Source organism: Chlorocebus sabaeus, chromosome 18 (genome assembly GCF_047675955.1).
Source record: "Chlorocebus sabaeus isolate Y175 chromosome 18, mChlSab1.0.hap1, whole genome shotgun sequence".
NCBI classification, from domain to species: domain Eukaryota; kingdom Metazoa; phylum Chordata; class Mammalia; order Primates; family Cercopithecidae; genus Chlorocebus; species Chlorocebus sabaeus.
The window spans coordinates 32,993,826-33,011,003 of NC_132921.1; the positions used below are offsets into that span (position 1 = coordinate 32,993,826).

Here is a 17,178-nt window from a genome sequence, read left to right on the forward strand (position 1 = left end):
ACTGGAGCATTTGGCAAATTGAGTGGATTTAGGTCCTCAAGAGGAATAACTGCCCTTTGCCTTGGGGTGCGAATAGTGCCTGGGATTGTGTTCTCTCTAAAAAACTAGTCCTGAGTGGGGGCATCTAGGCACAGAGAAGCACCTGAGCAGAATGCAGGCCCCGCCGTTCCAAGATGCAACCAGCATCCCGAGGTTGTTCAGTAAAGAGATCAGAAGGGTTGGCCTCTCTGACAGACCCAGGGTGGCCTTGTGAGATTTTATAGGCTTCAAGATGGAAAGGGACCTTGAAAGGAGGTCTGGATCATTTCTCTGACCCCGATGCATGATGGCCCTGCTTTTAAAGGCTTCTCCAGGGAGAATTTCCCCACATTTTATTTTCTGTGTGACTTCTAATAATTATTCCCTAGAAGCTGTCCTCTGTATCTAACCTATAGCCCATATCTTTTCAGTCTACCAAAGGCAGAATGCTGGAGAGTGAGCTTTATAAGCTGGAAAGACCTGGCTGAGCTAGGAGATTTTAGTTCCTTTGACCTGTACCAGGGGAACATCGAGTTTCCCAATCTTCAAAGCATCTCATTGCCTCTCTGTTCTCTCTCCAGGTCATGGAGTGAGAGGTTCAAGGAGGTTGATCATTAACTTAGTGACTAATTGACTTTTTATTGCAGTTTCACTTTCCAGTAGACACTACCTTATTTATAGAGGCATGTGTGGCCCTTACTACGCTCTGAAGTTAAGGTAGAATGAGGAGGACATTCTATACTTTTCGACTATGAAAATAGAAATTGAAACGGCGTGATCATTGCGCCATCAAGAGACCAGATGCCACGTTTCAGCATCAAGTCTTATTCTACGTTTTGACCTTAATCCGGCCCAAGGATTCTGGTTTAAATATTCTCAACATAGATCTTACAAGAGAAATTCAATTCTCTCGAGTATATAAATTTCTTTGTGACACTTTAGTGTTGTGAACTACAAATCGATTCATTGTGTTTATTTTTAAAAGTATTCTCTGTTGATGGGAGGAATTACTACAAATATAATTCCATTGTAAAGGAAAAGTTACCCGATCTTCCTGACTGTGACTTTCTGAGGTCTGTCGTTTTAGATGTTTCCCCGAGCGGCCCGAGCCCCTCATTCATTTCTGGGCCTCCGGCATTACAGTAATTATGCTAGATGGCAGAGGAATTGTTACCAGATAATACCTTAGAAATAGGAAAATTACAAGCTAATTTCAGGCCATCTCAAATTAATGAGAATGTTCTTTGTGGAGTGCTACCAATGTAAACCGTTAGAAAATGACGAGTGGGAGATATTTAAATCCTCTGTGGAGCTTAGCACAGCTCTGCCAGCACACCCAATTGCTATTATCTGGCCAATTGTTGGGGTGGCTTTTTTATCTCCCACCTAGGTTTTATTAATTGAATTTCCTCTGGGGCTTCGCTGTCATCAGCAGCCTCTCTCAGGGTGGAGGATCAGGGAAGGCAGTAAGGTTCTAAGGGACATAGTTCAGTCTTTAAGACTGTCATCTGGGCTGGAAGGGCCCCAATTCAAGGCAGTGACTGGCAGACACAGTGCTCCTCCTGCTTGGTCTGGAGTGCATAGGGGTGGCCTCCTTCATCCCAACATACACTTGACGTCTTTGATCTTGTTTTTTCAACCTAGAATTATTTCTCGCACGTGGGCATGGCCAAAGACCATGCTTTAATGTGGTTTGTCTCCAAGCAGTTGACTCCTTTAATCTCTAAACGATTTCCCACTCCTCCATGTTTTATACCTTGATGGGGGAGGTGAGCACCAGGGAAGGAGAAGTCTGATACATTCCGAGCACCGGCCCGGCCCCTTTGGGTGTCTGATGCCTCTATCTGTGGTGGTCCCTCTGCACAGGTGCTATCTCCCCACCACCACCACCCTCAGCCCCCACCAGGGCCAGCTGCAACATTTCTCTCTGGGATGGTACTGAGGGAGTACGCTCATACTGAGGGAGCTTGCATGACACTTTGTGTGACACTGAGAACATTTAGTTGTCTGTACTGAAGAATAGAAAGGGTAGAGACATGGAGTGAGCTGAATGGAGCCTGTGTCCATTGCTGTTACCTCGTTGGTATTACTACTGGCCCTTTCCCATTCACCATGAGCTCAAATACCTCCTTCTAGGACATCATCCTCCATATTCACAGCCCTTCCACCTCATCTGTTTTTCCTTTTTCATGAAACTTTTCCTCCTCTCTGAATTAAGACTGTGGTCTCAGAAATCAGACTGTCTGGGTTCACACACTACCTCTCTGCCTACCGACTCTCTGGCCTTGGATGGCACAGCTTACTCAGTCTCCCTGTCCATCCGTTTCTTCAGCCACAGGATGGGGTTAATAATAGGCCCTAACTCTTGGCTGCTGGGGACATTGCTGAGAACTCGTGGAGCACTTGGGCTTAGTGTTCTGCAGGCTCTCATTAGCAGGGCCACTGCCGCCTACTTGGTGCATTGGGCAGTGTAGAATGAGAAGAGGTGTGTGTGTGTGAATGAGAAGTGTGTTTGTGTGTGTGTGTGAATGAGGAGTGTGTGTGAATGAGAAGAAGTGGCAAATGTCTGTCTCTTCTGCATAGGCTTCTGCCCTTCTCACCCCTCAGCCTGATGCTGCTGTGGAGCACCTAAGGTGAGCCGCATGCATTTGTAGCTAAAGCTGCCAACGTGTGTATAATGTTGCCAGCATGGTGAGTGTGACCGCATCCGTCCTGTTGCCTGGGTCTTATCTGCACATCCAGTTGATCATTTGAGGCCCTCTCATCCCCATCTTCCTTCATGTCCAGAACCTTTCTATTCATTGGCCACCAGCAGCATGCGTCAGGCCCTGACTGGATCCTTCTGGCTTCTTACTGCAGTAAGAACTACCTCGCTCACTTTCCTGCCTCCAGGCTTGCACACCCTCCCTGGGCTCACAGTTGTTCTCCTGCCTGTCTCTAAGATGCACATCAGGTTGTCAGTTCTTAATTTGACATCCTTCAGAATCTCTCTGCTGCCACCTGGTAAATTCCGGACCCCTTCGTGTAGCCGGCATGACCTGCAGGGAGGACCCCTGCCTCCGCCCACTATGCTGTGCATCATGACCCCCATCCTCCCCTCTACTGGTTCCACCTTTCCCTGCCCAAAGATCGGGCCATATTGCGAACATTGGAGTTAAGCAATGAATGATCGTGTTGATATTCTAAAATACAAAGCGCTCAAGTAAGTCCATTTTTAAAGTTAAAATCCAACAAAATTGACCAAGCATCAGACAGTTCACGATGTACAGTGACCAGTACAGTCAGAAAGAAAAATATTGAGCTGTAGTAATGACAAAAAAATTCAAATTCAGACTTTTTATGTTCCAAGGAACCAAAGACTTTAAAAAGCTAATGTTACACAGTTGACCAAAGAGCTGTGATATACTACTATTCCCAGACTCCCAGTGAAGAGGGGCAGGGCGAGATGGGGAGAACACTGGAGGCTGACCCGAGTGGAGAATGGGGACATTTTCCAGGTGATGAAAATGTCCTCCATCTGTGTTTGCATATTCACAGAACATCTCGATCTAAAAATTCTCTATCAAAAATGTATCACCCCATCAATAGATATTGAGAAAAAAATTTTAAGGAAAATGCATGAAAATATATACTTAAAATTGGTATATTTTACCGTGTGTAAAGGCTAACTCAATAAAGATTAAAACAAAATATTGTTGGCCAGTATTGGAAGAACAAGACATTTTCATACATTGTGAAGTGGAGGTGGGGTCATAACATACATTAGTTCCACCTTTCCAGGGGTTAATTTGCTTCTACCTTTTAAGAAAAGTGGTACTGTTTGACATGGTAATTTCTCTAGGATAGCATCCTAAGGAAAGAATTATGAATTCAAAGAATTTGTCACAAAACTGATAGCAACTAACAACTGAGAAAAGAACCAAAATGTCCTCAATGGGGGTGTGGCTAAATGGTGATGCATCCCTCTGGGGGCCACTGCCAGCTCATGGGCACCTGTGTGAATTGAGAAAAGGTGTCCCCTCTGGATGGAACACACCCCTCTGGGGCTTGCGAGGGGGCTGACTGAATTCCAGCACCACCCGTCCCCTCACCTGAGCACCATTGCAATTCCTATGTCTAAACCACAGCCCTGATCTTATATGGTGGTTGATGAGGCAGATGTTAAAACTGATGCCTTCAGAACAGTGGTGTTGGGAAGTGTTTTCAATGCAATGTTAAATGATGATAATAGAAGGTAAGCCTAGGTGTGGTGGCTCATGGCTGTAGTCTCAGCACTGTGGGAGGCTGAAGTGCATGGATCACTTGAGCCCAGGAGTTCGAGACCAGCTTGGACAACATGGTGAAACCTTGTCTCTACCAAAAAATAGAAAATTAGCTTGGCATGTTGGCATGTGCCTGTAGTCCCAGCTACTCGGGAGGCTGAGATGGGAGGATCCCTTCAGCCTGGGAGGCAGAGGTTGCAGTTAGCCAAGACTGTGCCTCTGCACTCTGGCCTGGGTGACAGAGTGAGATTCTGTCTCAAAAAAAAAAAAAAAAAGAGTAAAACATTACATAGTTCTGACTGTTTTCAAAAATGCAGAATTCCTAAAAGGAAACCCACCGAGATATAACCGGTGGTCAATATGAATGATGAAATCATTGCTGACTTTTTTTTCTTTTTTAAACTTTCTTTTCCAAAATTTTCCTGCTGTCATTACTTTTCCTAGTTTTGAAAATACGTTTGTTCTTTAATTAGGCTTTGTGTAGTGCTAACATCTGCAACAGTGCTCTCTCTGAACACAAGATGAGACAATGGGGATTCTGTGGTGGCGTTGGGGGAGACCTGAGTGAGAACAGCTTTGTTGAAGTCCCAGTGATTCCTTTGGTGAAAGGAGATGTCTCTTCTCTTCTCTTTCCATTCTGTAGGTTTGAGACATTTGAGGTAAACAGCTTTGAGCAGTTCTGTATCAACTATGCAAATGAAAAGCTCCAGCAGCAGTTCAACTCGGTAGGCTTGGTTTCCAGACCTGGGGGTACCAGGACTGGGGAGACTCCCCTGGGAGGGACAGCCAGGCCACTTCTCTTCCTCTGAGGTGGGTGGGCCCTGGCTGTGTTCTGGTTTCCTGGTGGTGCCTCCAGCTTTCAGAAGGGGCTGTCCACTGCTCAGGAGGGAGAACTGAAGGAGGCAACTGTGCTGAGAGGGGAAATGATCCTCTCCTTGGCTATGACTCCCATTCCTCTGAGCCTGGGTTTCTTAGGGTATTTAAGCAACAGCAAGCCAGACGTGGGGCTTCCTTTGATTGATCAGGAATACAGCAACTCAGGTGATTGTTAAAGTGCCCCCAGGAAGTGTCCACCCAGGAATGAGGAATCGCCTCCCTGTGCTTTGCTTTTCTGCAGTCACGACTATGACTTAGCTTCCAAACCTTATCTGGCAGTTCTCTGCTATCCTCGAGAACCCAGAACTCGCTGAGCCCCTGGGGGAGGTGAATGTTAAGGTGTGCCTGCCTGCAGTTCACTCGTGCAACCTTTTTACTTGCCATAGCATGTGTTCAAACTGGAGCAAGAAGAATACATGAAGGAACAGATCCCTTGGACCCTGATTGATTTTTATGATAACCAACCTTGTATCGACCTCATCGAAGCCAAGCTGGGTATCTTGGACCTATTGGATGAAGAATGTAAGGTAAAACTGATGATGCAAATTAGTTGAATTCTAGGGTAGGGATGTGGTACGAGGGAATCACATAAGATCTCAAAGGTGGAATTTCATCTGTGATCAGCTGGACTTCAGTGTGCTGGAAGAAGCGTTGGCCGGCTGCATACTAGAAGCGTGTACTATTTTGTGTGCTAGAAGGCAGCACATTTAACGTGACTGGTGGGTTTTGCTACACTGGTAAACATGTGCCTCTCTTAGGGGAGCCTGGGTGGCATGGGTTGGCATATGATGGTGGTTTGGACTTGATGTCCCAGGTAGCCTAGGTGCCAAGAGAAGAACTGGAACATCTAATGGGCATCCCTAGAGAGTGAAGACTCAAGTCTGGGATCACTATTGCTGCATCAGATGACTTGTGATAGAGTTGCATGGCATGGTGGCAGGTGAAATTCATAGATTTCCCCTCTGGTTTCTGATGGACTGTACCTGGTGGGACAGGGTGAGTGCTGACTTGTCAGCCTGGAGACTACCTGGCAGCAGTGGGAGGGTAAGGTTTAGAGGATCTGGGTTTTATCAGTTACTTGACTTCTTTGGCCTCTGCTTTCTTGCTCAATAATAGGGGTTGCATCTAATCTCCAAAATCTCTCCCAGTTGAGTGGTTGATTGCTAACAGGGGTAAATATATACCACTTCCTCCAGGGATGGAAACTCGAATCAACAGGTGTAAAAGCCACATGATTCTTGCTGTTGCAAGGGAAAGAACCCACTTGCTTTTACTTTCTGCTCTCCCGCATCTTGCCTGTAAAGGGTTAGGTGTGGCTTGATGGTTTGGTAGGAGGTGTTTCCTTCCAGAAGGGCTCTCCTAGTTTTGTTGCCTTTGAAAATGAAAGGGAAACAATAGAACAGAAGACAGAGGAAAATAAACCAGTTCTACAGCTTTCGTATTTTTTTTTTAACCTCCTGAAGGTTTTTAGCATTTCACTAGAGATATGGGCTTCATCCTCAGAGTCAGTATCCAAGCAGAGATAATCTCTCAGTGTAGCAAAGTGTTTGTCCAGGCTTGCTCAACTGGACAGGTAGCAGTAAATGTAAAACAATTGTCCCTAGATTGAGTAGCGTGGGCTGAATGGCTGAAGTCACAGCCTAGGCCATCCTGCTGTTCATGACTCACTTTTATTTTCTTGGTTTCAGCATCCGCTACCACCACCGCCCTTCCCAAACTTAGCCAAGGTCATGCTCCTTTTCCCCAGTCTCTTTTGAGATTCCCATCAGTAACTGTCTCCTCCACCTCCACACCCCCAAAGCTAAAGTCAGCACCATGTCCTGTGTCCAACCCAGGCCTCTGGGATGCTAAGCTGGTGAGGCTCCCTGGGGCCAGTGCTCAAGGAGGACCCTGGCTTTTCACTCTCCCCCCAGGTGGTGAAGGCGAAGGTCATACACAGTTCTCAGGGCACATGGAGTAGGCAGTTTGTCCTACACAAGTCTGTGGAAAGCCTGGGTTTCCTGCAAATCAGGGTGGTGGGGGCTAGACATGTCAAGACACTGGGTGGTACTGTGGATGTGGCATGTGTAAACTCACACTGGTGGCCAAGGAGATGAGATGAACACCACATTAAGGAATAAGACAAAAGTCCACAATGTGGAGACTTTTTGTAACAGGTTTAATTGCTCTGGGAATTCAGGATGATTTAGCATAGTCTGACAGAGCATCAGTAACAGGTGGATTTTAAGCCAACAGTTGTTATTACATTTGTCAAAACTCATTGAACTGTATGCTTCAGTGAAAGGGTGCATTTTACTGCATGGAAATTATTCTGCAATGAACCTGACTTTAAAACATAGTGGGGCCTGGAAGCACCCATGGCTGTGAGCCTGAGCCGGTTAGGGAATCCCCTGGAGTTGCAGTGGCTGGGAAACTTGGTGCCCCTTGGGGAAGGATCCTGTTGGGCTGTGGAAGCAGCCTCAGACACGTCCTTTCCTCCCTTTCTCTCAGACACTTTGCAGGGTGAGAGCGAATAATGACATTGCACTGTGAACAGTTGGGTTCTGTGACCCCGTGTCGACAAGACACAAAGTCAAATGAAGGATTGGGCTCATGGTGCAGAAGCAGCCTGTGGGAAAATCCGTTTTCTTGGGGAAGATGTGCAGTAGCAGACAGGGTAGCAAGCTGGGTTTTAAATGAGAGGTGTGGAGATGGGGTGGCTATGGGTTTAAAGGGGGAGCGTGCCGGGAGCACTCCCCAGGGCCTGTGACTGGTGCCACAGCTGCAGAGGAGAGTGCAGACTGGACCAGGGTATTTATTAAACCACCTGAGGTGGAAAAGCCCCTTTGCAGACAGGCCTCAAACAAGCCACAGCCTGCAATTATTCCTCCTTTATTCAAGTCCACTCCTCCAAGAAGGTGTTTGATTGTCAGAAATGTAAATTTCCAGGCTGCTCTTAACAGAACTCCAAAGATGCCCGGTGGCGGGTGGGAAGTAGGTGCGCACCATCCTCTGCTGCCTTCTAAGCCCTATTTGGGTTGGCACTTCCTGCTATCCTCTTCCCATTCATCAGTCTACTTTCTCTCAGAGGAACAGGCAACCTTGAACCCTGGAAGCAATTCTAGTGAGAGAAGCCTAGGTGCTGTCTCAGGTTGGAGGTGTTGGAGCAATCAATGGCAGGCCTGGGTGGGGCAGCAGGCTCTGCCCTGTGCCCTGTGATGAGGATTGATTCCTGGAAGAAAGGAAATCACTCAGGACTGTGGAGTGAAATCAGCTCACTCAGTGGGGATGCCAGTGCCCCCTACCCCCCGTTTTCTCACCCGGCCCAGGCTGCTGTCAGGAGGGTTTACTCTGTATTCAGATCACAGGATTGTTGTTTCTTAAGAAGTGGCCCCAAAGGTTTCCTTGTCTAGCACTTTCGTGTAGAGGTGTGACTCCTGTGATGGAGGGAGGTGAAGTGGCCTTGCTATGTTTATGTATTCATTCACACGAGAAACCACATGTTCACGGAATAGTGCACTGAGCCCCTGCCCTTCAGACGTCAGCACTTTTGAGAGGGTCAGGCAGGCACTGAAGTGTCATCTTCGATGACGAAGAATCGGAAACTCTGTGGAGGAAATGACAGAAGGAAGAGCGTCGTGGGGAGAGCATTCCCAAGCAAAGTCCGATGAGGAGGGGGCATTCCAGGTGAAGGGCATGTCACACTACACTTGGAGAACTTGAAGTGATCTGATTTGTCTGGAACTCCTGGTGGGGATAGGTAAGGTTGGCAAGTAGGGACCATGGGAGAATGAGAAGCCATGTCCACCCTGAGCAGGTATTTGGGCTTCATCCTGAAGGCTCTGGGCATCAACCCACAGGGGAGAAGAGTAGGAGAAGGGATCAGATGTGAATGATCAGCCCAGACTGTGTGCAAGCTGAGGTGGGGACAGCCTAGAGGAGGCAGCACCATGAGGCCATGTGGTAGGCCAGGCGGGAGGGAACAGGGCTTCCAGGAGCTTAGCAGGGAGAGGGCCTCCGTGAGTCCCTTGAGTGGAGCGCTTCCTTCCAACAGAGTTGTTGGGACAGAAGTCTAATTTCGGTAATATGAGGAGAGCGGGAGGTGAGGCAGTGGAGACAGTGAGTTTGAACTCTCGGAGGCTTGGCTGTGAAGAGGAAGCGGCGGCGAGAGAGGGGCATGGGCATGGGTGGACTGTGGCCCCCCAGGAGGCAGGGGTGGGTGGATGGAAGGCCAGCCGGGAGAGAGGCCTTTCCTCCATGAGAAGGACAGAAAGGTGGGATGGCTGTGGGCGAAGATGAGTTTCTGCATGTTAGAGCAGGAATTTGGGATTTCCTGCTTGACAGCCTCTATTTCCCCATGAAGGAGCTGAGGCATCTGCTGAGAGGCAGCAGGGTCAGAAACTTGAAGAGAATGGAGGAAGGTGGGAATGACTGACCAGTAAACAGAAAGAGAAATTGCAGAGTGTGCAGATTGTTTTGCTGAGATTAAAGACCATAAATTGAGTTTTAGGAGTTGTTGAGATCGACTCCCTGCTTAGATCTAGGAACAGAAGTGATTCTCCGAGTGAAATTTTATTTTTTGGCTGCAGTACTTGTGTAGAAGTATCATGGCAGGGCTTGGTTAAAGGAAGATAAGTTGATGTGTGGTCTTATCCAGCCACTCAGGTATGGGTAAGGAGAGAATGGGTAGTTGGATTCATCTAGACTTAATGTTTTGCTGAGCGTGCAGAGGGCTATTTTGTAAAGGTGAAAAATAAAGGCCTGGAAGTGGCACTGGGGGTGGCTGGCAGGTGAGGAGGAAGGAGCTGCCTCCATTCCAGAGAGCAGTGAGGACTGCAGAGTCCTGGTGGGCCCAGCTGGGTTTCTGTGGTGGCAAAGAGGGAAGGGGCCAGAGGGTACTCCTTAAAGAGCCTGGGGATCCAGAGGTACTTATGGTACAATGATTTGAGAGGTCAGCAGGGGTACAAGGCTTGAAGTATGGAATGGAAGGAGACAGTGAGTGACCAGGAAAGTTGGTGCCAGTGGCCCAGGAAGACAGGGATGAGAAAAGAAGCAGACATAGAATAACTGGCATTGGGGTCTGGGGTTTTTTTTTGTTTGTTTGTTTTGGTTTTGTTTTGTTTTGAGACAGTGTCTTGTTCTGTCACCCAGGCTGGAGTACAGTGGTGTCATCACAGTTATCACTGTAGCCCTGACCTACTGGGCTCAGGTGATCCTCCTGCCTTAGTCTCCCCAGTAGCTGGGGCTACAGGCAAGTGCCACCATGCCTGGCTAATTTTTAAGTTTTTTGTAGAGATGAGGTCTCTCTGTGTTGTTGCCCAGGCTGGTCTTAAACTTGTTGGGCCCAAGCCATCCTCCCACCTCGGCCTCCCAAAGTGCTGGGATTACAGGTGTGAGCCATTGCACCTGGTTGGCCTTGGGGTCCTTAAAAGTCAGCTCCTATCAGCAGCTCTGTTGGGGGCAGGCTTTGGCCTCAGAAGCTGTCCCAGGCCAGCAATGGCAACATCTGTGATAGAGAGTACAGTTCTGTCTAGAGTTCCACAGGGAACACTGAGAGGGGCTTAGGGAGCTCAGAACTTGCACTCCCCCACTGCCATGCCTGCTTTTTTTTTTTTTTTTTTTTTTTCTATTTTGTTTTACTAGCAAGGAGTGGAATCAGGTCTAATGTATTTTTAACAGCTTTAATGAGATATAATTGACATATCATACAATTCACCCATTTAAAGTATACAATTTGATGGTTTTTAGTATGTTCACAAAGTTGTGCATCCATTACCAACCACGGTCAATTTTAGAACATTTTCATCACCCCCTAAAAAAGCTCTTTAGCAGCTACTCCCCATTGCCCCCCTGCAGCCCCGGGCAACCACTAATCTACTTTCTTTCTGTATGGATTTGCCTATTCAGGGCATTTAATACAGATGGGACCTTTACTTTTTGATGTGATCAGTGGTCAGTACCATAAGGTCAGAGGGATTTAGGCCTCTGAGGAACAGAACCTATCTAGATGAGGACTAAGCTGTAGTCCCGGCTCCTGGCTCAGTGCTCTCTCTGCATTGCTTTGAGAAGAGCAGAAAGAAGTTCGTATAAGCTGTATGTGGATTTCCTTTAAAAATGATTCCATTCAGCTGCATATTATGGAGCTACCGATATCCATGACCCAGAAGCTACCAAAATATAAGATTTTTTTTCTTTCTTCTGTGGCTGTTTAAAATCTACTTCTGTGGAAAGATTTTTGGAGATAAGCACCTTCTACCTTGTTCTGCTTTTGTGGCGCCCTTTAAAACTCTGTTGTCAGGCAAGAAGAGTTAACTTGTTCTGCTTGGAACCCCAGCTCTGCTATTTAATGGCAAAAGCCACAATTACTTTTGCACCAACCTAGTACTTCCCCATTATGTGACCTTGGCAAGTTACTTAACCTCTCTGTCTCCATTTCCTCATCTCTAAAATGCTTACAAACATAGCACCTAGCGGACATGATTGTTCTAGGGTTAAATGAATTGATACATCTAAAATGTGTAGAAAATGGCCTGGCAAACAGTAAGCACTGTGGGCACTACCTGTATCATCTGAGACTCTTGATCATGGTTAATTCCTGCTGGTCCTTATTTTTAATTGGAGATGGAGTGGGCAGCAACAAGAGAGACTGATCCTTGTCAGAAAATATGGATACACTTGACCTTGGTTGTTCGTTTCCTCTGCTTATCAATTCACGCCAATCTGAATTACTGAATATGTAGGATTATGGAGTCTTCTCACAGAAGTCCAATTTCATCTCCAAGGCAAGATGATTTTGTTCCTAGCCAATTTTATGTGTTTGCCTGTGTGGGGCTTCCCACCATGGTTCTGTCTGCCTCAGTTTTGCCAGTCCTTCTAGGTCCCTCTTGTGCCCATCCTCTGGCCTACCCAGTCCTGACATCCGTGCTGGGAAGACCCCTCCTTCCTTCACACCCGGTGGTTCTAAACACAGAATGCTTGCAGACAAATATAAAACAGTATATATAGAAAGTGCTGAATTAAATATATTTTATTGTCTGCCCAGTACAATTAATAGCCTCCTTCAAGATAGTTTTCTTTTCTTGAACTTCCTTTGGTGCTTAGCACTGAGTATTCAATATTAGTTATGCCAAAATGAATCTTGAGCAAAATCAGTTTGCTTACAAAGGATTTAAGAAATTGGTTCCCAAGTATGTAAGCATTTTCTTTATGGCACGGATTTTATTAGTTTACCATAAAAATCTCTTTGTAAACGGCTAGTGAAGGGTCACCTTCAACCCTTCCTGATCCAAATATGCAATCTCAATCAAAGAAGGGCAGGTCAATTAGTGACCCGTCACTGAGGACTGGACTGTTTCTGGTCAGTAGGTGTGTGCAGCGATGACCAGGGATGACAAGAGGGAGCACCTTCCTGTTGGAAGAGATGCTGTCATTCTTGACAATTTGAGTGGTAGTTACAGTGACTCTGTTATATTTTCAATGAAGCAAGATGCTTTTTACATTTAAAGCCATCCATAAAGATATTGAAAGGGGCCGCCTTTCAGAATTCTTAATGCAGTGGAACCTCTAAGTCTGACTTTAGACAGTGGGAGATGCAGAGATCAGCACCATGTAGATCACTTACTAGGTACTTAGTTCCCACTGCATGGCCAGAGCCCAGTTCTAAGTTCTTTCAGGGACACATAAGCAATGTAAGGCACAACCAGTCCTTGAACACAACAAACTTACAGTTTGTAGTGACGAAACCCAAAACTCAGGGATGCACAATATGCTAGGGCACGTGTAAGAGCTTGACTGCGAGGAATTCCAAAGAAGAGAGAAGCAAGATCAACAGTGGTCAGGAAAGGAAAGACTTGAGCCAGACCTGGACTATGGTATTTAGGTGAATTTAGGGAGGGAAGGTAGGTTTTCCTGTGGCAGGAGTTCACCTGGCTGAGTGGGTAAGCTTGGCACTGCAGGTGGATATGTTTGTGATGCTGATGTCACAGCCCCGGTTGCAGGGAAGTACCTTCAGGTGGTCCTGCAGGCTGTGACTTTGCTCCTGTGACCTTGGCTTTCACCCTTATCCTCCCTAGCACTTGCAGTGTCTGCCAACCAGCAGGCTCAGCTGCTCCCACAGGTCCCATGGGAGCCAACCCACAGGGGATGAGGGCACACCGTGGCAGGATCCTGAACATGTGTGGTTGAATTGTTCTTTGCACCATCCAGTTAAAGTCCCAGTTCAAGGGCTGAATCAACCTTCATGGAGCTGGCCTACTGATCCCATCCCTCTGCTGCAACCCAGGGCTTCCTTCTTCCTCCTCACAAAGCACTCTGCCCTGTCTTGTGGTTCTGCAGGTCCCCAAAGGAACTGACCAGAACTGGGCTCAGAAGCTCTATGACCGGCACTCCAGCAGCCAGCACTTCCAGAAGCCCCGCATGTCCAACACAGCCTTCATCATCGTCCACTTTGCAGACAAGGTGGCTCTCCTCTCTGTTGGCTTGGGTATTCCCTTGGCCCCTCTTTAAGTAGACTTACTGGGCTCTAGACCTAGAAAGAAGGCTGTCCCTTCTGAATGCAAATGGCCTGAAGCCTCAGCTAGGTTCCCCTTCCATCCTCTTTTACCCACCCCTCTACTTCTAGGGGATACCAAGCTTACCACAAGGCATAACTTCACAGGGGGTGCTCTAGTTGCCCATTCATATATATATACACACATATATACACACATATATACACACATATATACATACACACATATATGTCTATATATATACATGTCTGTATATGTGTGTGTGTATATATATATATATAAAAATTCTAAAGCCATTAAGAGTCTACCCTCACGGAGCTTGAGAGAGAAGGGAGAGCTGAAAACAAACTACTGACTGGTTTGGCTTCTTACCTGAAGCCGGTGTGGCTGCTCTTCAGGGAGCTGCTTTCTCAGTAGCTGGTGCGTGCATAGAATTTTTCTAAGTGGATTTCTGTTTGCTATGCACTAGCCTGGTGTGTCTTAAATTGTAATGTGTGTATAAATCACCTAGGGTCTTGTTAAAATACAGATTGATTCATTGGGTCTGAGATGTGGCTGAGAAGCTGCATTTATAGAGCCCTAACGAACCCTTTTATTACGGGAACTCCCTTTAAAACAATTTCTTCCACAAAATGAATAGTCAGTTCCCTGTACGTAAATCCTGACCACTTACTGGGTTTGCATTTTAAGTGGCAACATCTGTGGGTTTCCTATCTACTCACAGCTCTTTTCAGAAAATGCTGCATGGATGAGATGAAAGTGGTTGAGAAACTGCTGAAGCACTAACGACTGTGTCTCTCTCTGGTTGCTGTGGCCCCAGGTGGAGTACCTCTCTGATGGTTTTCTGGAGAAAAACAGAGACACGGTGTATGAAGAGCAGATCAATATCCTGAAGGCCAGCAAGGTAAAGAGTGTCAGAAGCGGGGAGTGGAGCAGGAATGCCCGTGGCCAGTGCTAGGCAGGGAGTGGTGATGCAACCCCTTTAGGGTGGAAAGACAGAGATGCTGGGCAGGGAGGAGGCCAAGGGATTTGTCGGTCATTTCAGTATGAAAACACCTGAATGGCCATACCACCGTGAATGTGTCCGATCTTGTCTGAAAACACTTTAGTATGGCTTGATGGAGGGAAGAAAGCAAGGAGTGAACTACTTGCATGGGGAGAGGCATGGGGAGAGAACTGGGAAAGTTGCCTGCTAATGGAGGGGATAGGGGAGCATGGGAGGTGACAGGTAGAGAGAGGATGGTGAGCACAGTGATGGAAATGTAGCTGGTGTCCGCCATGTCATCTGTCCTTTGTCCCCTGCCTGCAGATGTAAGATTATTTAAACCCCATCACATCTAGTATCTGCATTTAATTTGTTGAGCGGTCTATAGAACCTCTCTATAAGCAGAAATTTAATGGAATAGAAGGTGGGATTTAAGGAACACTTCAATCTACTACTTTGGACTCTTTCTCTGTTATTATCAGAATTTTATTAATTTCCAAGCATAGGAAAAGGTAGCAAATATTGTGTCCATTCTAGACCTAGAGGAAAGAAGGCACCAATTCACCCAAACATATCTTTATTAAACACCTGCTTTGGAAGGCACTGCCCTAAACACCATTTTCACACAAAGGTGAGCAAGACAGAGTCTACACTGTGGTTGCTCCCCTTTTAATGGGCTGTGAGTGGGCAGATGAAGACACACACAGGTAACTGTGAAAGGAGAAAAGGAGCAGTGGGAGAGGATGATGCAGTCAGGGGAAGTATATGCGCCGGCATTCAAAAAGTCTACTGTGATGCAGATGCTGTTGCTGGCTTTAGCCCTGCAGAGGAAACCTGGGGCCAGGGGTAGGGGAACTTCCTAGGATTTAGGAGGCTTTCTCCCAGACCACGTGATACTGAACTCACTGCAGGGACCTGATAACATTGTGGAAATGGCAGATTAAGTTCTCTTTGTGATAAGCTTTAGATGAATGCAATAGGATGAGATGATAGAATGGAGAAAGTATATCCAGCAAAATGGACCCAGGACATAAACCCAGTTCTATCACGTGGTGAGGGGTTTAGGGAGGATTTGAGTCGCTAACAGCATGCAGACTGCCAATAACAGACCCCTGCCCAGTGTGATCTCTGGGTATCTGGAACATCAGAGAATTAGTCATCACTGGGACAAATTGGCTGTGGGTAAAAGTAAATATCACTTTGGAGTTCAATGCAAGTTTGACCTTGCAGCTCCCTAAGTTTTTAGATCTCCAGTTTGTGGTGGTTAATGACTTTTTCCATTTTTTCATGAGGGTGGTGACATAGGGAGGAGCCCCAAGGCACAGGGAAAGAAAGTAGATGGAAGTAGTCTGAGCACTAGGAGCCTCTTCCTCATGATGGTCTCTTACGATGCCTGGAGGCCAGTGACGACCTATAGGGCCAGAAAACTCTGTTGTCTTGGTAGAAGTTTCTCCTTTCAGATTAGGAGCAGAAACGAGGGATGGAGGGAAGAGAGGTGGGTACTTTTTATTTAGTACAGAGTCTGGTTCTGCCATTGTATTGATTTCTGAGCATCTTAATTTGAGTGACTCTCGGGGATTCCAGAATCTAAAAAGGAGTGGTGCTAGGAAAACTCTGTTATACTCACTCTCCAGCAGGTTATCTTTTATTAATAGATGAGCTGCTTTTCCCTTATTTTTATTTAACAGCTTTATTGAATATTTGTGTAGTATATCGTGGTAACCAACACATGTAGTTAATCTCATGGAACTTAGTGAAAAAGATGCACAGTTTAATTACAAATTATGGAAATGCTAAGAAGGTCAAGAAGAAGGTGTTATGGAAGAGAATGATAAGGGTAGGTTGGTGGGCCCCAAGACCACCTCCAGGTTCAACCATTTGCTAGGAAGACTCACAGAACTCAGCATAGAGTTATGGTTATAATTTGTTACAGCAAAAAGTAAACAGCAAACTCAGCAAAGGGAGAGGTGGATGGGGTAATGTCTCCAGGAGACCAGGCACAAGCTTCCAAGAGTCCCTTCCACCTAGAGTCATACAGGATGCATGTAATTCCCCCTAGAAGCAAGTCATGACACTTCTTTTGAAATGCCCACCAGGGAAGGTCACCTGAGCCCAGGCAGCCAGGGTTTTTATTTGGGGTTGATTATATAGGCACCCTTAGCCTAGCACAAACCAAAATTCCAAAATCCCAGAAGGAAAGCAGATACTCAACATAAACGATATTGTTTGCATGAGCAATTTAGGCACAGTGAACAGTTCTTACCAGGGAATGATGAAAACCCAAGTTCCCCTGACAGCAGCCAGGGGTCAAGCAGCCTTTCTAAGGACAGCAGATGCAGGCCTGCTGTGTTAGCTCTTTTCTATACGAGGTTTTAGATTGCAGGTACTGAGTTTTTATTAGAAATTAAACGTAAGTTCAAAAAAATAAAAATAGTGTAGAAATATATAAAATAAGTCTTCTTTCCCACTCCTTGACCCATCTTTTGGTGGGTGAGAATGTACCCTATTCTGCATGTTGATACATCTTTTTAAGATTAAAATAACTGTA

General features: G+C 46.3%; 1 protein-coding gene across 3 annotated transcripts in view; it reads left to right on the forward strand.

The window, feature by feature from the left end:
* The window catches only part of MYO5B (myosin VB), a 381,273-nt gene that overhangs the window by 227,469 nt on the left and 136,626 nt on the right, over positions 1–17,178 (forward strand). For 2 of the 3 annotated variants that reach the window (XM_007974050.3, XM_037982326.2), the window contains exons 11-14: positions 4,924–5,005; positions 5,543–5,683; positions 13,470–13,592; positions 14,466–14,549. In XM_007974050.3, coding sequence (XP_007972241.3) covers positions 4,924–5,005; positions 5,543–5,683; positions 13,470–13,592; positions 14,466–14,549 — 430 coding nt within the window. The remainder of the gene's footprint in view (positions 1–4,923; positions 5,006–5,542; positions 5,684–13,469; positions 13,593–14,465; positions 14,550–17,178) is intronic. The other variant, XM_073006323.1, reaches the window with a different exon arrangement.